General features: G+C 33.1%; 1 protein-coding gene across 1 annotated transcript; it reads left to right on the forward strand.

Moving 5' to 3' along the window:
- Window positions 1-2,293: 2,293 nt before the first annotated feature.
- Window positions 2,294-23,074, forward strand: LOC127736383 (isatin hydrolase-like). The gene is made up of 2 exons (XM_052246894.1): window positions 2,294-2,601; window positions 21,534-23,074. Exons 1-2 carry the CDS (start codon window positions 2,423-2,425, stop codon window positions 22,207-22,209), a joined length of 855 nt encoding a protein of 284 aa, XP_052102854.1. The 5' UTR covers window positions 2,294-2,422; the 3' UTR covers window positions 22,210-23,074.
- Window positions 23,075-24,518: the final 1,444 nt, after the last annotated feature.

The following is a 24,518-nucleotide window of genomic DNA, read 5'->3' on the forward strand; positions in this document are numbered from 1 at the left end:
CTGTATAGACAGTCAAGGTCGTTAAAAACTTCCATTTGTTGAACTAGTCTAATTTTAATTGAGGCCCTCAAACAAAATACATGTATACAGTAATTCGGCACCGCGATATACTACTGGTTCATTCGACGTTTCAGGTGTTAGACCTACCACTTCAAGTTGTAAGCAAAGCCACATGGTATGTGTTTGGTAGTCTTTTTCGTCTTTTGATCACCTTCGTTGCTATCTAGTATTGGTTCTTGAAGACATTCGAAATCTGCATATATGATATATTGTGCTTTGAGCTGTTTCCGAATATCTTTGTAATATAACCACTTATTTTCTTCAGTAGAAAGTTCGATTTTCTGTGGTCCGTGAGTCTGGCAGTTTGGTAGATGGTTGTTTATTATTCTTTCTTTTGTAAATCCATGTAAGCAGTATGGACAGTAAAAATGCTTATGTTCAGAAGACTTTTGATCGCCCAATAGTCGATTTAGATTTTTAATCCAGCAGAAATGTGATTGTTTGCTATCTGATATCATGAGTAGATTTGCATATTGTTCATATCGATGTTTCGTAACATAGGGAATACATCACCCTTGTCGAATCCAAAGACATTTATTGATATTTCGTTCTGTTTTTCGAACTTTGGAATGTCGTCCAATTTCACAGGAAACATGATGTTTTCAAAATTCAAGCTAGATACGTGTTCCCTGTACTTCCAAACCCGCTCTCCATCACGTTTCGCTGGGTACATTGCAGCCAGAATTGACCACATAAAACATTTGTTGTCATTGTTTTTTACATTAACATTCCAGCAGCGCCTGCATACGGAGTATATATCTCCCAATTGATACGATATTCCCGGGCTTGTATTTTCCATCATGATTTCCTTGATAGAGGATTGCTGCTCACAAGGAAGCTATTAAATCAAGAGTTCAAAATGGTGAAGTTGAAATCATCCCTTCGTAAATTTTACGGACGCCATCACGAGTTGGTTGACCCTTATGGAATAACCGTTTCACAGATGATATCGGATATGTACCTTATGTCGTAACTACAATACCCTTCCCTTTTCACGAATGTGACCTACCGAAATAAGACTATTTACCGGATTTGTAATAACATAAGCAACACGACGGGTGCCACATGTTGAGCAGGATCTGCTTACCCTTCCGGAGCACCTGAGATAACCCCCAGTTTTTGGTGGGATTCGTGTTGCTTAGTCTTTAGTTTTATATGTTTTGTCATCTGTACTATTATTTGTCTGTTTGTCTTTATTTTTGGCCATGGCGTTGTCAGTTTGTTTTCGATCTATGAGTTTGACTGTCCCTCTGGTATCTTCCGTCCCTCTTTTGGAACTCTTGGTTTAATACATAGGGTTTTCCCTGCATATCTATTAATAGACTGGGAATTTTCATCAATAGATTTAAAGAAAAAAAGATCATATACTTATAAACGTATCCATAATTAACACAAACGTAATTAGTAACACTTTATAATGAATTAAGCTCCATAGAAATATTAATTAATTTAATTAATTAGTGTTGTAATACCTAATGATGACGTCATAGAAATTAGCCTCACATCGGGAGGCTACCTCTCAGGAGGGTACCTTTTCCCCATAGGGTTCACATTAGCAAAAAGTCGTCAGAACCGGTAGTTCCCCCACCCCACTACTCCCACTACTAATGATAGTCAAAAATAACATTTGGTGCCTGACGGTAAAAGACATTTCGACCATCTTGAAAGATTTCTAGGATCACTTATTACAACACGGGCCAGTATATGTAAAGACGAATGTATATCTGCTTTATAATTTCATTGCATTGAAAGATATTTGTTGTTTTATTTTTCTATTTGATCTCGTTAGGCCGTCAATCAACAATTTATAGTAACAGAACTTATTGAAATGCATCAAACTGACAAGTTGTCACAGCAAGCTAACATGGTCAGTTAGGGGAAACTGAGAAGAAATAAATCTTGACAAAAACAAACAAAAATCATATTAAACGTAAAAACCACGAAGATCCGCTGGTCTGACAAGTGTTTCAAACTGGTCCGAGTTGTCTTTTAAACTTGTCCGAGCTGTCTATAAAAGTGGTCCGAGTTCTCTTTAAATTGGCCTGCGCTGTCTCAGCCCAATTTGCATTTGGGTCCAAGTTGTCCAGATTCCACCTCAAGCTCCCAAGATGCCATTTTGTATCGAAATTCCGTTGTTCAACTATAGAAAAACATCATAGGAGTTAGTCTTTGTTTTGAACCGAAGGTTTATATTTACACTTTAAAACGACTCAATATTTAAATGCTACCTGTAAGACTAGTGTAATTGTAATCCAAATCGTAGGTGCATGACAGTTTCCGCAAATGTCTATTTGTACCTATATCATAATTACATAAATGACACACTTTGAATTTGTTATTCGACAGTAGCCGGACATTAAATATGCGACCACATACACATGTTTTGTTTGTCAGCTTTCTCCTTCGCATATGTGGGGGATCATTGGATTTCAAAGTAGTGGACCTTACACACGATCACAGCAATACAACAATATACTGGCCCGGATCTCCAGAATACAACTTTACAATTCTAGATCGTGGGAATACGACCGGCGGCTATTGGTAAGTGAAATTAAAAAATATATATATTTTAACTTCAGGCGTTCGCGAGGGGAGGGGGGGTCGGTATTTTATACCACACGTTGGTATTGAATGTATCATGCATGCACGAAAATTTTCCGGGGTTGGAAAGTTGAGAGGATGTGCACATGTTAGCTGTGATCATAAATTGTTAGATCTCTCTTATTATTCCATGAAACAAATTTTTATGACATTAAAGAATACCTTCTACATTTACGCCAAGAGCATTTCATTTCTTACCAGATTTTCAATTTAAACGCTTGGCACCGCAAATTTCAACCATGATTTCATACAAAGTGTAGTAGTCAACCAAAAACCAGCTTAGTTCACAAGGTAACAATTCGTAAGAAGACATGTCGCCCTATCCAGACACATTAATCTGATTCCGAGCCGACCGGTCTTGACTCTTCCAGACTTTTTCCTAAATGACACGTGCATAGAGTAATGTGGCGTTCACACAGTTCAGATTATGGCTCCCGTTTGGGATCAGACTGCGCTAAGACACGAAAAGTGAAAAAAGTCGGATTACTATCCTCAATGATCTGGAATGTCATATCATTGTCTGAACGCAGTAGTATACGTTCGTAACAGATTTCTACGGATCGGGAATGGTCCGGAGAGGTCGACCAAGCACCCCGACAGTTAGGTACGTCCCGTAACATTCGGGGAAACTCAGTCGATTTTGTCTAGTCGGATTACAATCGTGACTATGTCGTGACAGATTCTGCTGTATCGGATCAAAATCGTAACAATGTTCTGTGTTTTCTGCAGATTGATTGCAGATTGCATCCAGATCTTGCCGAATGCGAACCGTCTTTACCGAAACCGTTCCGGAACAGTCCCGTTATTAATACGAAATTCGGCAACAATACCCACGTCAGAGTCCCGAAAATTACAGAACACGATACGACTGAGTCCAGAGAAAGTCGTTTGCAATGCGGTACAGCAGACTGTGATAGGATTGCGTTCCGACAGAACCTGATCATCCCGAATATGGCGACAGTTTGCTAGCGGATATCTTCCATCAGCGTCGGTTCACTGCCTGGTCACTGTCTGATCTCTGTCGGATCGCATTCGGTAGAATCGGGACGATGTCGGGACGCTGTTGGGACAGATTCGGTCGTTTTTTACCTTGCGAAAGATACAAATCGGATTAGAATCAAATTGAGAACGGGATAATCGGGACAAATTCGGATGGAAAATATTTCATGCAGATTTATGACCAAGAGAAGAATTTTCAAACAAGAAATAAGAAGTTGCATGCTTTGTCGTTGAAAAAGAATTAAAAGAAAATCCAATAAAAATAAACATAACCAGTGTATATAATGTGTGAATCCTGAAATACCATTTTCACTGTATCCGTTATGAATTTCTAATGCAGAATGATAAATAAACAGAAGACAAATTCATGATTTTTGAATAGAATAAGAAATAAGATATAATGTGTACTGTTTTTATAAATTCATGATTTAGGTATGAGATGCGGACGGGTTTTCATCGCGCCTACAGCCATCCAGGTGTAAAATTGATACACAAATAGATAAATATTAAGAATAGTTGACGAACAGAGCATGCAAGAGATTTAAAAGCAGCAGTTAAGTTTCATTTGCAGAAAATGTACCTTGTAACATAATTATTAATATTGTATAACTTAAAACAGGTTTTGTTATTCAGCTTGTTGATATTGAATTAAATTCCACTATGCTGTTTTCGTTATGCGATTCATGTTTACTGTCGAATAATGATACTAGACTTTCATTTTCACTGTAAGGGCGATTCATTTCTATTGTACATGCGATGCATTTTCACGGAAGGAAATTAATTGATTTTCATCATATAAAACGTCTTAATTCAGCCGACTCTCTAACAAAATTTATGAAGTCAGAAGGATTGATTATATGTGACCCGCCACGACATTTCCAGGCTTATGGAGGTAGAACATCATTGTGAGAAAAACGCCGTTAACTATATGTGACTAGCCACTTCCAGGCTTATGAGGGTACATTGTCTAAAATTTGCTTTTTGCATATTTATCTAGAACATTCTGAAGCAAAAAAACTCTGTCATGTTATTATGACCTATTTTTGTAATAACAATGAAACGAGTCATTTCGAATACCGACATGATAATGAGACTGTTCGATGACGAATTTTTCATTATCGAAGTCACTTATTTATAAAATACAAAATTATTGTATTTTATTGGCGCTTAGTTATCTTCAACAGCGTATTTGAATAAAAATTTCAAACGAATTAAATTTACAACATTACAAACAGTTCTTAGCTCTATTTTAGAAAATGTAATTTAAACTTGTTAAAATGAAGTTAGTATAAAATTTGTCAAAGAAAGCTTTTAGAATTCCTTTCTTTTTTAAATTTGTCTTTTAACTTAAATTTATGATGCATGTCTCTATACATAGTATGCGACGCGTAGCAGTTTTTAAGTAGTTGTTCCATATATGCATTTCATACGGTGCATTTATTATGGATATATTTTAGACTCCATTTATGAAAATCTATAGAGCAGAGAATTTTGATGTTTTGTATCAATTTAAAATGTAGATTCAAATATTTTTCACTTCAAATGATAACGTTGGACAGTTGGGCTATCAAGGATAATATCTGGTTCAGGTGATCGAATTTTTATTCTATCAGATTTCAGATTTCTCTTAAATCTACTTTTTACGATTTACTACCGTTACTTTGATTAGATTGCAGTACTAGTACCTCATATTACAAACCAAATACATGTATGATCAAATATACCTAATGTCATCTTATCTACTGCTTATTATCCCATTATTATTACAAAGAAATTAAAATAGTTTTCCCCCGTGTTTTGTTTTTATCATATTAATCAAAATTGATAAATGGTATCATTTATGCAGTACAGTGACAGATTCAGGGGTGAGGGGTCACGGGGTAGTGTCGTCATACATATGTCGTTGATACAGACAAAAAGATCTATCATGTCAAAATCATGATACAACAGGAAATTTTCATATGCACGATCTGAACACAAGAATTTACAGAATAAGCATATTTCTTACAGAATAGAGAAAAATGGCCAAAAGAATTACAGAATACAGAAATGTAAAACCCGCCCACCCCCCCTTTTTCCCCCCTAATCCAGACCCTCATATATCATTGTGATGGATAGTTTTGTTTGTTCTATTTAACTGTTTTTATTTTCGAAAAGAATATTTGTACAAGGTGTTGTTAATAAATGTAACGGACAATATATACCATGCCCTCTCAGCCGACGTCGTTATTTCATTTTTAATGAAAGAAAGTATTTAAAAGCTTCTCTCCCTGTGCAATATGATTTATTAAACTCATTAGGCAGAGCAATTTTTATGACTACTTGCATAATTGTTTAATCGTATTAAATTCTGTATCAAATTTATATTAATAATAATAGTTTCAGATCTTTATAGTCTAGTCAATTTAGTGAACAACCTGCAACTAATTGCAACACAAAGTTTTTCTCTGAAAAACAAGTCTGTTACTATCTATGAATAACATACTAAAACTATACAAAAATATATTTTGCGGAAAGGGATGTAATTTATAAAAATGTTTAGTAATAAAAGTAAGGTTATATGAGTTGCTTCCCCTTATTTCCCAAAGTTGAAAAAAATTAAATTATACAAAAAATGTTCTGTAGTTTTTAAAACAGTTGAAATAATACAATACAATACATAATTATTTCAATTTAAAAGAATAATATTACAAATGAATCACTTTCCTGTCTCAAAATTTGTATATTTGAATAAGGATATAGACCGAGATTGTGTTCTGCTATTTTACAATCCAAGAATCTAATTCCCCAAAATAGTGTTGGTTAGTAACCTATAAATGGAAAACTGCGCTGAATTAGAGTTACCAACTTAGTCACATTCTTACTTGGTATTTGAAAGAATTCTGCCCCTGTGTTAAAGGCACAGACAGTTAATTTTTTGTTGGGCGAGGGGTTCCAGAAAGTCATGTTTTGTTCTTTATAAAATAAATGTTATTGCAAGATTCAAAGTTTTTAATGTATTTTTTTTCCCACAACTTTAGAAAGAAAAATATATATTTTTTTTTTCATTTACCTTCTGGAATAAACATGTTAAGATTTAGAATTCAACAATGTTTCATAAAAAAATAAGAATGATGAGTGTTAAATGATTTTATGTTAAATATTTTTTCACAAATGAAAATTTCAGGTTCCTCGAAGCAAATAGCTACTCATGTAATTTGCGACGATCTCAGTACTCACACACCATATAAATAAAGCTTTGACTGTAACACTGAATCCACGTTTTACTTTGGTTACTAATCGGATGTGTACTTATTTATATAATAGTCGGTGCCAACAGTATTTATTCATCAACTGTAATTACTAAGCTTTGAACTAGCTATGAGAACTCAGTGTCTTTTTGTTAATTGGTCATATACTCCGTGCTGATCTTTTTGATTTGAGCCCTTTCCAACTGGTTTTTCCAATTTGTTCTTACGTTGTTTGCTATTTAAATAAAATTGAGAATGGAAATGGGGAATATTGTATGTCAAAGAGACAACAACCCGACCAGATCAAGAGCAGATAACAGCTGAAGGCCACAAATGGGTCTTCAACGCAACGAGAAAATCCCGCACCAGGAGGTGGTCCTCAGCCGGCCCCTAAATAAAAATTGTTCCTGATTATTGGAGGGTTGAGTGCTCGCAAACAGGGTTAACCCTGCACACTATGAATATGATTATCACAAGTCAGTGGCCCTTTATTACTTGGTTGTTATTGTTTGCTGTCTGTCATATTTGTTTTTCCGTTTATTGTTTTAACATTAATCAGGCCTTTGAGTTTCTCGTTTGACTTGTTTTATATTTTGACGATGAGCTATAGTTGTTTACATCCACACCCACATCATTGATATCTCTTGTGGAAAGTTTTCTCATTGGTAATCATACAACATCTTCTTATGTTTTTAAAGTGGGGAGATTTTATAATAAGTGGTGGTTTCATTGGCAAGCAATCAAACTTACTATCAAGAGATCACTGATAGAGTTTAGTTGACCATAAAACTTAAACATTTATATTCTTTGGCATGAGGTGTATTTTTTTAAATATTTTTATAGTTTCGTTTAAATGAGTTGAATACAGGTCAGCATTCCGGAAGCAGAAAACAGCGTCTTTAACATTGATATATCTGTAATAGAGTATATTTATGAATAAAGAGAGATTTGAGGTTTTTAAAGTCAACGAGAAAGCAACCCAAACGATTAACAAAAACCAACAGACATACTTTCAGATAAGACATGACTATCTAAACGCTATCTCTGGCCATCAAAGTCGCCCACAGACACTACAAATTTTGATTCATACACAGATGATGCATGATCATTTTTTTACAGTTCTTAGCCTAAGCTGATTATCTTTTATTAAATTAATTCAATGAGATATATTAAATAAAGAACTTGGTAATGTTTTTTCTTTATATACTAGTAAGTATATTAATATCTTTGACCATAATATTTTCACATAGCAGACAACCCATGTTAGTTCTTTGTCATTATCATTTGGTTGATGTTTCAGACCACCACATACATGCAGGTTTATAGGGTACACACACAATGCGCTGTTCCTATTAATACTTCCTCCAGGAAGTGATCCCATTAATTCATTCAACAGTGCATATCTCATTTTCAACATCCAAAATTGGACCACTTTAGTACAATTACTATTTAAATTCAAGCTCTTGAGGTAAACTTATAATCGTATTGACAAAGCTGCTCTTGAAATTGCATTAAACAATATCATTTAATTTTTGATCTATGAGTTTGACTGTCCCTCTGGTATCTTTTGCCCCTCTTTTAATGCTAATTCAGTGAACTAGTATATGTTCCTAAATTTAAAAAGGTTATATATCTGAAAGTAAACGTGGATATTGATAGAGCTTGCTAAATAAAATTAGCAACACATTAAGAGAAATCTGCAATCACATCGTCTGTGTTTAACTGTGACTTTATGCAATTCAAATATTGTAAAAGTAGCTAATGAAAAAATACACAAAAAGGACTACAGTCAATGACGATGCAAGGACACTAGAAAAATGAATTTTCCAGCAATTAACATGACAAAATCAAAGTCAGTAACCAAACTGATTTACAGTTATTTTTGAACACAATCATTTTTGTCGAGCCTTCTACTTTTGTCGAAAAAGCGAGACATAGCGATCCTACATTCCGTCGGCGTCGGCGTCGGCGTCGGCGTCGTCGTCGTCGTCGGCGGCGTTAACAAATATTCACTCTGTGGTTAAAGTTTTTGAAATTTTGATAACTTTCTCAAACTATCCTAGATTTCTACCAAACTTGGACAGAAGCTTGTTTATGATCATAAGATAATATTCAAAAGTAAATTTTGTAAAAAAAAAATCCATTTTTTCCGTATTTTACTTATAAATGGACTTAGTTTTTCTGCCAGTTTACATTACATTCACTCTGTGGTTAAAGTTTTTGAAATTTTAATAACTTTCTTAAACTATCTTGGATTTGTACCAAACATGGACAGAAGCTTGTTCATGATCAAAAGCTAGTATCTAGAAGGAAATTTTGTTAAAATCTTGTTCAATTTTTTCCGTATTTTACTTATAAATGGACTTAGTTTTCTTCCAGTTAACATTACATACAGTCTGCAGTTTAAGTTTTTAAAACATTTTTTAGAATCATAAACTATCCTGGATTTTTACCAAACTTGGACAGAAGCTACTTACAATCAAAAGATAGTATAGAGAGGAATATATTTTATTAATTTTTCTCCTTATTTTTGTTGAGCCTGCGATTAACAGCAAAAGTAGGCGAGACATTGAGTTCCGCGGAACCCTTACGAATTTTTTTGTCTATTATACCTACACGTATAATTACTATAAATACATAACCGAAATATAAGATAAAATTTCAAACTTCCACGAAATGCACATATTTAAACTGAGTTTTACTGTGTGTTTGTTTATTCTATATTGTCTAGAGAAACTAGGGGAGGGTTGAGTTCTCAAACAACATGTTTTACCCCTGCCACATTATTGCACCTATCCCAAGTCAGGAACCTCTAGCCTTTGTTTGTCTTGTGTGTGTTTTTTTTGTGATAATTTTGGTTCATTTGTATGTACTGGAGTTTAGTGTGGTGTCCATTTTGCTAAACTAGTGTACAAAATAATTAAGGGGTCAGCTGAAGCCCACCTCCGTGTGCCGGATTTACTTGCTATGTTAAAGACCCAATAGTGGCCTTGTTTTCTCTTTGACACATTTCCTGCACTACAAAAGTCTAAAAGTCTGAAAAGACCAGTTTTTGTCTTAATTTGCATGAACTTTTACTCGACATTCTCCAAAAGTATGACTTGTGTCTTAATTTTTCTTGACAAATTCTCATTTATATTAAATTTGTATGAAATTTACTTGACATATTCTCGACATTCTGAATATGGTCTTAAAATTTCTTGACAAATTCTTGACATTTGAATACTGTCTTGAAATTTCTCAACATATTCCCGACATTCTTATTTTTTCTCAGTATGGCTTGACATATTCTGAACATTTTGAATCGTGTCTTAAATTTACTTGACAGTTCTGAGTTTTACAAATCATGACCAATATTCATGATATAACTTTAATCTTTATTTCTCTTTATATGATATACTGTTGTTTCAAGTTACACTTCTTTACAACAAAAATAAAAGTTGGGCATGTAAAATAATTGAAAATTTGGGTATATAAATATTTTTACAAATGCAAATATGGCTATGAAATCAAAAGTATAAAATAATTCAAATGTGGGTGTGTTGATATAAAACAATTTCAATGTGGGGTTTTAAATAATTACAAATTTTGATTCCTAAATCTTATAAATTAAATGATTCAAACCAATCATACTGTAGACATATTTCATTCTAATTCATAATATTCAATGTTGATATGGTAAATAATTATTATACCAAAATGTGGTTTATATAAATAGCAAATTATGATGATATACAAATCATTCATTTAACAGAAGAAAAATTTGTGTAATGTCATCTGTTGGAATATATTAAGTATTACACATGGACAGGATGTTCCCCATAAAATTAAGGTATTCCACACCCCAGAGTACACCAACTGTCAAATAGAAGTTATTGCTTTACCTGTAATCAGCCATACAACTTATCAGTTGACCGACCATGCCACTACAATTTAAAAAGTTTGTTGATAGATGAAAATGAAAATCATCATTTTGATGAAAAAAAATTGAATTGAAATGGATTATCTTCATCAAAATTATGAAGTTAATTATTTTAACATAAAAACAAATTGAATAATTCCCAAAGATTAAAAGAAAATTATTATCTACTCCAGGAATAATAAAAAAATGTATTTATAATGGGTCCCATCAATGATTTCTATAGAAATCATCGGTCTTATGAAATGTTTCTCAAACAGACATGCATAATATAGATCTAAACATTTTTTTCTTTTCAGGAAGGAGTTATCACAAATATTTATTTTTAATAAAAAATTATAAAATTCAACACTCAAATTTGAATAAAAAATGTTTTTGGGTTGTTCTAAAAAATGAATAAGGTTTTTGAATCAAGATGAGATCAAATTCTTTGACCTAAACAAAAGCCCCCCCCCCCCCCTCTTTTTTTAGCCACACAAACCCAAAAGATGATTTGTGGGGTCCAAAAGAGATACAAGGCACCTATTTTAGAAAAGCAAAATTGACTGGCAGTTTTGCGAACGGCAAAAATCTAAATGCTGTTTGTCAATACCTTCGACTTATATTCCAAGTGAAAACAATTACTTAAATGTTTAATAAAAATAAATCAAAATTAAACTACATGGGGGATTATTCAGGGTATTCCAACTTAGTTGCACCAAAAGGGTATCTTATTATACCAAATTAATCCTTGATTCTTCAAAGTTTAGTTTAGCCATAATAAAAAGGAGTATATAACAGCAATAGAATGTCACAAACAGTGCAGAATAGGTCTGTTCACATTTCAGGCGAAATTTATACTGTTGAGATAGTGTCAAGACATATTTAAGACTGTCAAGAATGTGTCGAGACATATTCAGACATTATTTAGAATGTCAAGAATATGTCGAGACATATTCAGACATTATTAAGAATGTCAAGAATATGTCAAGACAGATCGAGACAAATTTAAGACAGTCAAGAATTGGTCGAGACTAATCCAGACTCTTATCAGATGATACAGGAAGTGTCGAGAAATGTTAAGACAATGTTCATACTGTCAAGACACTTGTCAAGAAAAATCAAGAACCTAATTAGACAAATTCATACTATGTCAAGAATTTTTAAAAATTATTCAGACAAATTAAGAATGTCGAGTAAAAAATTCATGCAAATTCAGACAAAAACTGGTCTTTTCAGACTTTTTGACTTTTGTAGTGCTGTTTCCATTCTCCATTTTTTCGTTTTTAAAAATCAAACTAGAAATAACCAAGATTTTAAAATTTTCATTTTATATGCCCCTCACTAAGGGGCATTATGTTTTTCTGTCTGTGCGTCTGTTCGTTCGTCCGTCTGTCCTGCTTCAGATTAAAGTTTTTTGTTAAAGTTTTGGTCAAGGAATTTTTTGATGAAGTTGAAGTCCATTCATATTGAAACTTAGTACAAATGTTCCCTATGATAAGATCTTTCTAATTTTAATGCCAAATTAGAGTTTTGACCCAATTTCACAGTCCACTGAACATAGAAAATGATAGTGCGGATGGGGCATCCGTGTACTATGGATATATTCTTGTTTTGTAGTTAGTGTGTAAAACAAAATATTTCACACAACAAATTGATTATTATTGATATCGATGACAAGAGGAATACATATGCGATAAACATAAGATAATATAGTCTGTCTATAAAGATCCTATGTTAAAAGTTTAACCATGAATAATCGAGTTTTTTATTTCCATTTTTTCACACAATTTTTCTCTACAAATCACATTTTACACAAAAATTACAATTTTTAAATACTAATAACTATAGGGCTTCTTAAGATAAACATCGGATAGTATTCTCTATTTTCTGTCAAGATTCCAATTTGAAAGTTTTAACCATCAATAACCGAGATATCTTCATTTCCAGTTTTCCGGGTTTTCGGTCTTAAAACATATATTAAACCAAAATTACCCAAATATTAATATTGATAACTAAAGGACTTCACAAATAAAACATAAAATAGTATGTTCTTTTTCTATATAGATCAAATTTCAAAAATATTAACCATTAACAACGGAGATTTTCTACGTTTCCAGTTTTCAGCGTTTTTTCACTAAATATCACTCATTTCACCTCAAAATTACTTCAATATGAATAATAATAACTAGAGGACTACATAATACTCTATTAAGATAAGGTTTCCTGTCTTCAACAAGCTTTAGGTCTAAAAATGTAACCATTAATAACATTTTTTCTTCTTTTCTAGTTTTCAGCATTTTTTCTCTAAAAACCACATATTTCACCCCAAAATAACCTTTTCCGCAAATTATATCAATGTATAGTTTTAGTATGTTGTTAGTACAAGTCTATATTATAATTTGCACTAAAAAAACCTTGTGTTGCAATTAGTTGCAGGTTGGGCGATTTTAGAGCTAAATTGACTAGGCTACAAGTCTATATTATAATTTGCACTAAAAAAACCTTGTGTTGCAATTAGTTGCAGGTTGGGCGATTTTAGAGCTAAATTGACTAGGCTATTAATATTGAAAACGGGTTAAAATTATTTACTTGCATTAATATCGATATAAAAACATCCAGTTCGGTTTTTTTTTGTGTTTTTTTTGTAGATCTAAGAAAAAAAGCAACTCTGTTACACTAAAACAATTGACTAATTAAAATTGTCACATGGTGTCTTCTTATGTCGTCTGAATTACAATGTAAGTTATTGATCTGTAATTTATATATTCGCCATCCGTAATTATTATCTAAAATGTTTATTTAGCATGCCATACTCGATAGAAGTGCGGACGTGAAAGAAAACACTCTTCACAAAAACGTGAACGGAGATTACATTCCACGGAGATTACATTTCGATGATTTCATCATTTATAAAACATAATACGCGAATCTGAAGATCTGTATTAAAATTGAATGTTGACACCGATATCGATCTGTTGGATGTAGAATATATTTTCAAAATAGGTGTTTGTTTAGGATATACCATTCCACGGAGATTACATGCTTAACCAACTTTGCAGTTTTCAACTTTGTTCAGTTTTCAAGACTGATATGATTTGGAATAAATGACGATTTAACAAAATTATTTATGGTAACCTTATAAACAAAATTATTTATGGTAACCTTATAATCAAATTTAACTCATATCACACTCTATGTTGTGCTAAATATTTAGTCTTGCTTGGTCTTCTATCCGTTAACGGGAATTACATGTTTACGAAGAAAACATTATGACGGCCGGTACGATCGCTATCGTTGTGCAATATGTACTAAACTTAAAAATTAAAAATATAGATAATAAAGAAATATAAAAATCTCAGATATAAGTATAACAAGCTACGGGTATATAACTCGAAGTCGTTAGTTTTGCTTTGTTACGGTGGGACAAATCAACGTCATAAAATGGGCGCTTTACCGGAGAACCAGTGAGTAGCGCAAAGCTAACAAAACCTGCGTTTCAGGAGTAAGTGCATGGGACCTATTTGTATCATGTTTTATATCTGGTTCTATTGCCAATGTTATTTCATTGATACTGTGTCTATCCAGTCTGTATCTGGATATAATATCCATTTCATTTTCAAAATGATCAAACGAAGAAAGTGTGGTTCTAATATTAAAGATTCTTCTTCGTCTTCTAACATTTGCGGCATCTTGATCGAGAATAAAGCCATCTTAGATATGGTTTAATTCATATTCGCGGAAAAACTACGATCGAGATACGACTGGGTATAGCTGTAGTAAGTTACGCCAGGATTTACGTATTATTTACGCTCATCTTAACTTACGACGGCTTTGTGAAACGGCTGTAAAACCTACGATTTATTTACGATGAACGTACAATGACACGTAGACTTACGAAGGCTTTGTGAAACGGTACCCTGGACCTTTTTCAACAAATTTTTACTTTAAGTTCTGACTTCGGTCTTAGGTATCCCATGTGTACAGTTTCAGTTTAAGGTATGGTTTGGCACTAGACCTTTTTTTAGCCCCTTCCAAAAATGCATGTGCCTTCCTCCGTCATGACATATTGTGTAATTGAGTCTTTGTTCCTGTAATTCATTTTGTTTTTGTTGTAAATATAAATCAGGCTGTATTTTTGCATATTTGCTTTTTTTTTACACTCGTCGTTTTGGAAATTAAAAAGAAGATGTGGTATGATTGCCAATGAGACAACTCTCCACAAGAGACCAAATGACACAGAAATTGACAACAATAGAAGACGTTACTAAGTTGAAAAACTTGTATCTAATCCATTTGTCATATTTAAACAATAAAATGTGTTTAAACTAACAACTATAGGTCACCGTACAGCCTTCGAAGCTAGAATACAGTGTTGCTATTTACTGAAGTTACTCTAAGACTAGTAGCTCTGTACTGTCTTGATGTTGGAGGTCCATAATATTTTTTTGACGGTGTTGTCCATGTACCATTTTGTAGATCGTACTTCTTGGGCATATGTTTTATAGCGACACGCAACTAGAACTTTGGCTATTTTTCAGTTTAAGTTGTCGTCAGCTAGCAATTTATCTATACTTTTTTCGGGCTGATTACAGATGTTGTTCAATAGTCCAAGTACTCGGATATGTAGTTGGGCTTCTACTGGTAGTATTCCGTTTAGGATGTTGATAGTAACATCTGCTACATAAGTTGGTAATGAGAGTATAAGCTTATTATTAGCTTTTTCTGGAAGTTTTCGATTAATTCTGGTGAACTTGTTTTTGGTAGTTTTAGCTCTTATCCATAGAGAAGTACTGGAGATACGTAACACGAATGACCGAATGACACTTGAAATGACCGTATGACACATGAAATTTTAATCTTAGTTTAAACAGTATTTATTAAAGAAAAATTTTACAAGAATAAAGTATTAAAATATTACATGAAGTTTTAATCTTAGCACATATATGTGAATTTTAAACATTGATTTATAAATAATAGTACATTAAAAGTGTATGTTATAACTAAAACATGATTTATTTAAGCAGGCAAGTTCATAAAATGTTAATATAATTTTGTGGATACATCTGTTCCTGATTGCATATATACGATCGCTCAATGTGTTCAAGTTGGACTACCAAAGTGGGAACCTCATTTGTAAAATATATTATAACCTTGACACTCCATGAATTGAAATGTATTTCATTTAACAGTCAACAAAAATTATTTTAAGTAATAATTTTGCGGTACGTTTTAAAACCGCTCAGGGCCTCCTGAGTGCACTCAGGACATGTAATAGATATTTTAGTGGGCGTTGAGTGTATGCGTCCGATAAATTATTTTTTTTTTATCTTAATATTTTTGTTTGAATAAAATTAATTGAATATTTCAGAAGTTATTGAAGTGTTTATTAACACGCGCCGTTATTTGGAATATGTCATGCATGACCGATGATCAATTCGATACCAATTATCATGTTGATTAGGTCTATACAAATCCTTAATTAGGTCGTCTGATCTTTAGTAATTAGTGAAGGTAATCAACACATACTAGTTAACCAAGCAAGAACGGTTTTCTTAGAACAAAAATAAAGATAAAAGTTGCAAAAAATGTTAAATAAAAGTTTCGTTTTGTTTGTAATAATATTAAAGCCATTTGAGAATTTTAAGAAATCCATTCAGTTTATTTAATTTGAAAACGTTAACAAATATAGATCTAATTCATTGCAAAGTGTGGCGTCCTTCAGGATTCAAAACCCCGTTTTAACAGCATTTGTTAGTTGTAAGGTAATAAATATTTCAGGTATTGGGCATTTGTCATTATCATGATTAGATTATCTAATTGACAACAAACACTTTATACAACTTACCAAGTAAGTACTAAAATGTAACACTTTGCAATAAATGGATGATAAATTCCTGCACCCTATTTTACTCTTTTAATAGGGAAAATTAAGGAAAGAAAAACGGCGCGTGATATTTTTTTTTAAAGATTATAACTTTCTTAAAAGAAAACTCATTAGAATTTCGAAATGGTGTATTTCAACTTTGCTTAACTTATTTCAACATTTTAGTTATTTGTCCTAGTTAATTGTGCGGATGCCAGATTTATGTAACATATTTCACTATCTTCTTAAAGACAAATACGGATATAACATTCAAATTCTCTTAAAAAAACCTCTCAAGACAAACTTCTAAATTCTAGATCCCTCTGAACTTCATTATTATCGATACACTTGTCATACATGTACATCCTGAATAAATCAATTGTTATTTTTATCAAATTTGGAAATTTAAAACTTCTAAAACGTTTCCCGTAAGAGCGTAATCTTTCATTCTTCTCTATCTGTATAGATGCACCATTGTATCTATATCTTATCCCTTATGACCATGAAATTTTCCTCCAATGTGTCGTGGCTTTCTTTTGGCTACTTTTTTTTCTTTCAGTTAATCGATTTTCTCAAAATTCTAAGATAATACCGGATTATCTCAGAATTTTCAGATAATCAAGGATTTTCTCCAGTTAATTATTTATCTAATTTTGTGAGGAATATAATGAATTATCTCAAATATGCATTAAGCTGAGAAAATCCCGGTTTATCTTAAAATTCTGAGATAAACCGGGATTATCTGAAAAAAATCGAGATAATCCCGGTTTATCTGAGCTTAATGTAAAATAGTGAGATAATCCAAGTTTATCTGAGATGATCCTAGTTTATCTGAGATAATCTAGGATTATCTATAAAAGTGGTTCAGGCGTGCCATAGAAACGACTGAATTTAGACGCTTCCTGAACAATTTCTGATTTTTGTCGTGATTAAATAAATGTTTTTACAAACTTTGATTAAATTTGAATTTCCAGCCATGATTCACAGGATCTTGATCAGACTTTTGACAAATTTTAATCGGGAATGTTCCTATCAAGGCCGGCAGTAAAAATCGTGAATGTGTGACCCCGGCTTAAAACAGCAAATACATATTTTTTCGTCTTTGTGTTGAACCGATCGGGGATAAAACCAACAACCTCTCTGAATCAGAGGCGAACACGCTACCACGAACCATCGATGCGGTGTCATGTCCTTTGGATTTTGATGGATAGTTCTCATAACCATACCACATTATGTAATTTTATATTATACTGGAGTGAAATATCCCGGTTAATCCTGCAGTTTGATTGGTTACCTAAACAGGGGATATGAGCCTACCGGTATGTTCCATGTGAAGGAAAACAAAGATAATAAAAGAACAGAGTTCCAATGTCCCCCGTGATGCACATATTTTATATTTCATAGGGGCATAACTCTTTTAAAAAAAGTCGATCGTACACCATTATATAACTTGTCCGAGATATTGCTGATATTAACCTATAATATAAGTTTTATAAAAATCTAGCAAGAATTGTACCCGTGAGAGCCTTAACGAGGCCATTTTCCATCAATTTAATATTTCCAAGGGGCATAACTCTTTTTGAAAATGTCGATCGTCCACCATTATAGAACTTGTTTGAGATATTGCTGATATTAACCTAAAGTATAAGTTTTATCAAAATCTGGCAAGAATTGTACCCATGAGAGCGCTAACGAGGCCATTTTCCATAAATTTAATATTTCTAAGGGGCATAACTCTTTAAAAAAAACATTCGATCGTCCACCATTTTAAAACTTGTCCGAGATATTGCTGATATTAACCTAAAGTATAAGTTTCATAAAATTCTGACAAGAATTGTACCCGCGAGAGCGCTTACGAGGCCATTTTTCATAAATTTGATATTTCTAAGGAGCATAATCATTAAAAAAAGTCGATCGGCCACCATTATAAAACTTGTCCGAGATATTGCTGATATTAACCTATAGTATAAGTTTTATAAAAATCTGGCAAGAATTGTACCCATGAGAGCGCTAACGAGTCCATTTTTCATAAATTTAATATTTCCAAGGGGCATAACTCTTTTAAAAAAAGTCGATCGTCCACCATTATAGAACTTGTCCGAGATATCGTGATATTAGCCTATAGTATAAGTTGTATAAAAATCTGGCATTAATTGTACCCGTGAGCACTAACGAGGCCATTTTCCATAAATTTAATATTTCCAAGGGGCATAACTCTTTTTAAAAAAGTGGATCGGCCACCATTATAGATCTTGTCCGAGATATTGCTGATATTAACCTATAGTATAAGTTTTATAAAAATCTGGCAATAATTGTACCTGTGAGAGCGCTTACGAGACCATTTTCCATAAATTTAATATTTCCAAGGGGCATAACTCTTTTAAAAAAATTCGATCGTCTACCATTTTAATACTTGTCCGAGATATTGCTGATATTAACCTAAAGTATTAGTTTTATAAAATTCTGACAAGAATTGTACCCGTGAGAGCGCTAACGACGCCATTTTCCATAAATTTAATATTTCCAAGGGGCATAACTCACTAAAAAAAGTCGATCGGCCACCATTATAAAACTTGTCCGAGATATTGCTGATATTGACCTATAGTATAAGTTTTATAAAAATCTGGCAAGAATTGTACCCGTGAGAGCGCTTACGAGGCCACTTTTCATAAATTTTAATATTTCCAAGGGGCATAACTCTTTTTAAAAAAGTCGATCGTCCACCATTATAGAACTTGTCCGAGATATTGCTGATATTAACCTATAGTATAAGTTGTATAAAAATCTGGCATGAATTGTACCCTCGAGAGCGCTAACGAGGCCATTTTCCATAAACGAGGAGCCCAGTAAGACCCCTTTTTGGCCTCAAAATATAGCAGTTTTACAAAATTGTTAAAATGTAAATTTTTAGCTATTTATTGGAAAGAAGAATACTTCTGCTACTTGAATATGGGCTGTTTATGACAATACAATGCACATGTATCGAGTACTAGCATCATTAAGTCATGCTAAATTACTGAAATCTTCGAAATGTTGGCATTTTGGATAATTTTTAGACGGTTTCCGTCTGAAATGGAAGTGGCCGCATTTGTGTTCATTCTTAATATTTAAATGTAAGTTGTATTTGATGATAATACATAACATAAATAAAGGTTGAGAATGAAAACGGATGCGGCCACTTTCATTTTTGACAAAAATCATCTGAAAAGTGACATATTATGACATATTTGATAGATTTTTCATACTTAAGCTTGAATTTGAGCGTCTTTAATGACTAAATCAGTTCAAATCTTTCACATAAACTAATTGAATCGACTGCAGTAGCCACTTAAGTGTTTAAAAAGTGTCCAAAATCTTTCATCAGATGAACCTGAATTTTGAGGCCAAAATCGGCCCTTACCCGACCTACTCCTTTAATATTTCCAAGGGGTAAACTCTTTTAAGAAAAGTCGATCGTCTACCATTTTAATACTTGTCCGAGATATTGCTGATATTAACCTAAAGTATTAGTTTTATAAAAATCTGGCAAGAATTGTACCTGTGAGAGCGCTGACGAGGCCATTTTCCATAAATTCAATATTTCCAAGGGGCATAACTCTTTTAAAAAAAGTTGATCGGCAACCTTTATAGAACTTGTCCGAGATATTGCTGATATTAACCTATAGTATAAGTTTTATAAAAATCTGGCATGAATTGTACCCGTGAGAGCGCTAACGAGGCCATTTTCCATAAATTCAATATTTCAAAAGGGCAAAAAAGTTGATCGTCCACCATTATAGAACTTGTCCGAGATATTACTGACATTAACCTATAGGGGCATAACTCTTTTAAAAAAGTCGATCGGCCACCATTATAGAACTTGTCCGAGATATTGCTGATATTAACCTATAGTATAAGTTTTATAAAATTCTGACAAGAATTGTACCCGCGAGAGCGCTAACAAGACCGGACGGACACACGGACTGACGGACGGACGGACGCCCGGTATTTCCATGTCCCTACAACGCGTTACGCGGGGGACAAAAATGGTAATTAGTGTTGAAATCAGGACACTTCAGTATAATATAATTGTTATTCAGACTTCACAGAGGATATGGGCTCATATTCCCTGTCAGTGCCATATGTTTTTCCATGTATAATCTATGTGTGTAGATTATCGGGGTTTATATACACGCATTGATGCGTAATGAGAAACTTTTTACATCGTTCTCTGTGCTCACTCGCCTAACATTGTGCCTCGCGACTGATATTTTACGATATATTTACGACGCAGAAATCCGATAAATATAGAATAATGGCATTTCAATAGGCCGATTATGATAAAGCTCAAGATGGCTTTTGAATCTATTGTCTTTTTAAGGCCGAATTCTTGGTGGAAATAGAACAATATGTATGATGACGTCGACGTTAGAGGTAAAGGGGCAGAATCATCCCTGCTGGATAATAGCAAACACAGAGTGACCGTCGTGTCTACTGCTCCCGGTCTTTGTATCTAAAACGCTGAGAATCACTCTTTGAAACTTGCTGAATCGGTCTCTGATTTTGATGGATGGTGCAGTTCGCTGTCTTGTCCAATACTTTTGGTGATCTTTGAAATGCATTATTATTTCTGTTGTCTTTTGTTACATACAACAAGTTTCTAGACCAGAGTGAAGTTAAGTGCTCGTCTCTTATCCGGGAGAGTGTAGAATTGATATACTCCCAAAAACAACACTTTTATTTCAAGGGGGACGGGGTTAACAGTGAGGCATTAGGTAACTTTTAATACTGGTCGGGCATGGAAGAAATTGCTACACAATTTAGGGACATTCGAATGTTTTTTTTTAGTAAACAATTTCGATAAATATATAGAATCAGTTTTTCTTAATACTATTTTTAGGTATGAAAGTAACTACATTGGTACCGCAGAACATGGTGGAACACATTTGGATTCACCTGCACATTTTTACAAAGACAGATTACGAACACACAACATTCCGATAGAAAATCTTGTCGGTCCGGGAGTAATTATTAATGTTAAGAATAAAGCTGCGGAGAAAGCCGATTATCAGGTATCTATTGCTGATCTTAAACAATGGGAAAGCATGTACAAGCAGATTCCAGAAAAAGCGATTGTCATTATGAATTCAGGTTGGCACGAGCGCTATCCGAACGCATCCCTTGTCTTCAATACAGACAGTCCCACCGATTCAAGTACATTTCTTTTCCCCTCCTGGCATGAAAAAACCATCGAATGGCTTATTAGTGAACGTTCAGTAAACGTCGTTGGTGTAGACACACCGTCAAATGACCTTGGACAATCTGAAACATTTCCAGTTCATATTCTCTTAGGTCAAGCCAATATTCCCGGTGCAGAAAATGTTGCAAATCTGGATGCTATTCCAGAAGCAGGGAGTATTATTTTTGTAGCCGTGACCAAGATATACGATGGAAGCGGAGGTCCTGCAAGAATATTTGCAACTGTTCCCATCAAGGATACGAGTTCTGGATGTTCACACGGTCTTAGTTTTGTATTGTTAATGTGCGCCTTGTGCATTTTTATCCAAATCTTTTGAGCAACTAAAGTGAATTGTTATTCAAAGCAAGTTTTCGTACTTTAATTAGTTTTCGTTAAATAGGCAGCAGTTCAGTATAAATGACTGCAAATTGAGTAAAAGGACGTCTGATTCTATTTATATGTTTCAATAAAAACAGTCAAATTTCTACTTGCTAAAATTGTCCCTCGCACAAAAAATTCTACCTAAATATTTGTTAAAGGCAGACTAGAAAGTTTTAGAAAGTCGAAATCTAAAAACATCAGATAACATACAAAAAATAAAATTTTCCCCGAAGTTATACATTTTCAGGATACAAACGTAAAGTCTGTCGCAAAGAGTGTTTGAAAAAAATTTAAGGGACTTCAAGAACGATGTGTTTGACTTCTATTTTTATAATACATTTTCACAAATAAGATAATTAGTGTGTTTGAATTTTACTTTCATGGTGTGTCAAAGAAATACAAATGAATTTACGAAAACGAAGTGCACATTATATTTTAAAAATGATATCATCACAATGTTATTTTCTTATGCAAACTGTTTTAATTACTCATAACAAAGATATTTCAACTGACCTATATAATTGGATTTCTAAATTTTTAATGTTATTATATCAACATTTAACTTTAGAATACAAAAATAATGGAATCTAAAGCGAAATGTTATATCATTTGTTTTTGTTTTATACATAAAAAGGACAAAGCAGTGGACTCAAACACGTTTGCATGTAACTAGTGTTCTTTCTCTTGACAATAAGGTTGCTACCAATTTTGACAGGAATGTAAGTTAATGCTTTTAACAGATCAATTTTTTTTATCTTTAAGTGGAATTCTTTCAACGGAAATTATTGATATGCATCTTCAAGAATAAAAACTCAGTAAAATTTGCCTTTTATTCTTTACCTTAGTGTACAGTATGAACTTATTTACACTTTTGGTATTTAGCTATATTTTGCCTCCGAATGACCTTAGATCTACTCCGAATCACCTTTTGAGGCAACAATCACTTTTTAATTGTGACGTCAAATGTATTGAATTATGATGTCAAAGTTTACGGGAACCTGTGTGATTTTACGTAATGGCGGACAAATTTGCATACAAGTGTAAATACGTCTATTATTGAGGAATGTTAGTCATTTTGACAGACATGTTTCTTTTTTCTGATATTTCCGCGTTTAAATAATACAACGGACTTTTTAAAGAGATTTTTATGTTAAATTAAATTTATTGCATTCACAATTCGTTCACGATTATTTTTCTCGATATACCGACTGACAGCCGTGGAAGGACAGTTTACTTAATTTATTTCACTTGACTGGGCAGGGTTTAACCGATTCGCTTATCATGGACCAGTCCATTTATACACAGGTGTTTTGGGATAAACTCGTCAATGAAGTGTCCAGTTATGGACATTCACTACAAACCAGTAAAAGTCTGAAATGGCCTATATCTGTACTCGACTGTACTGATTTTTACTCGACCAGTCTGAATTGGTCTGAATTTTACTCGACATTACTCGACCCCAGTCTTAACCATACTCGACCGTACTGATTTGTACTTGACCCTTATCTTTGCCATTGAAAATAGACTGAACTATTACTCGACCAGTCTGAAACAGTCTTAACCCATTCTCGACCTGTACTCGACCTATTTTTTCAGTCTAAACCATACTCGACCAAAGGTCTGAACAACACTCGACCAGTCTGAACCATACTTGACCAAATAACCTCTACTTTTTTTTTTAATTTTAGCTGTTAAAATTAATTTCTTTTTTTTCTGACATGATAACAGCCACAATAAAATAAAGATATATATAAAAACATATTTTTACATCCGTACATGATTCTCAGATTTATCAAATAGAGATAGTTAAATCAAATTATCTTATATAATAATTTAATTATATTAATTTTAAGTTTTAGAGTTTTGTTAAAAAAAAGATTCTTTTACCTAAAAACCACACCTTTACTGAGGGTAATAAAACCTTATTAAGGTGCTTCTTGGTTGGCATGTGTTTTTTTTTTAAAACTTAATTTTCCTAAATTCCTAAAGAAAAACTACATAGGTTTTATGGTTACATACAATAGTTATATAATTATCTTTTTAATGAGTTGACAACAGCCAAAATATCACCGAAATTGTTTAACCTTATATTAGAAATATATCTATTCTTATTATAATTTGGGATATATTATATATAATATATATCAAAAAGGGATAAAAAAAGTTAAAGAAATAAATTTAAAAAAAATTCTGAATAGTGGTAAAGTATAAAGTAATACCTCCTGCTTGGGGCAAACTCATTAAAATGATCACACCTGGTCAGAG

This window comes from Mytilus californianus, unplaced genomic scaffold (assembly GCF_021869535.1).
Source record: "Mytilus californianus isolate M0D057914Y unplaced genomic scaffold, xbMytCali1.0.p SCAF_30, whole genome shotgun sequence".
Taxonomy (NCBI): domain Eukaryota; kingdom Metazoa; phylum Mollusca; class Bivalvia; order Mytilida; family Mytilidae; genus Mytilus; species Mytilus californianus.

Bases quoted from the DNA above. Each gene is read 5' to 3' on its own strand.
- LOC127736383 (XM_052246894.1), top strand. From the start codon at position 2,423: ATGCGACCACATACACATGTTTTGTTTGTCAGCTTTCTCCTTCGCATA. The intron at 2,602-21,533 runs GTAAGTGAAATT...TACTATTTTTAG, and splicing joins AATACGACCGGCGGCTATTG to GTATGAAAGTAACTACATTG.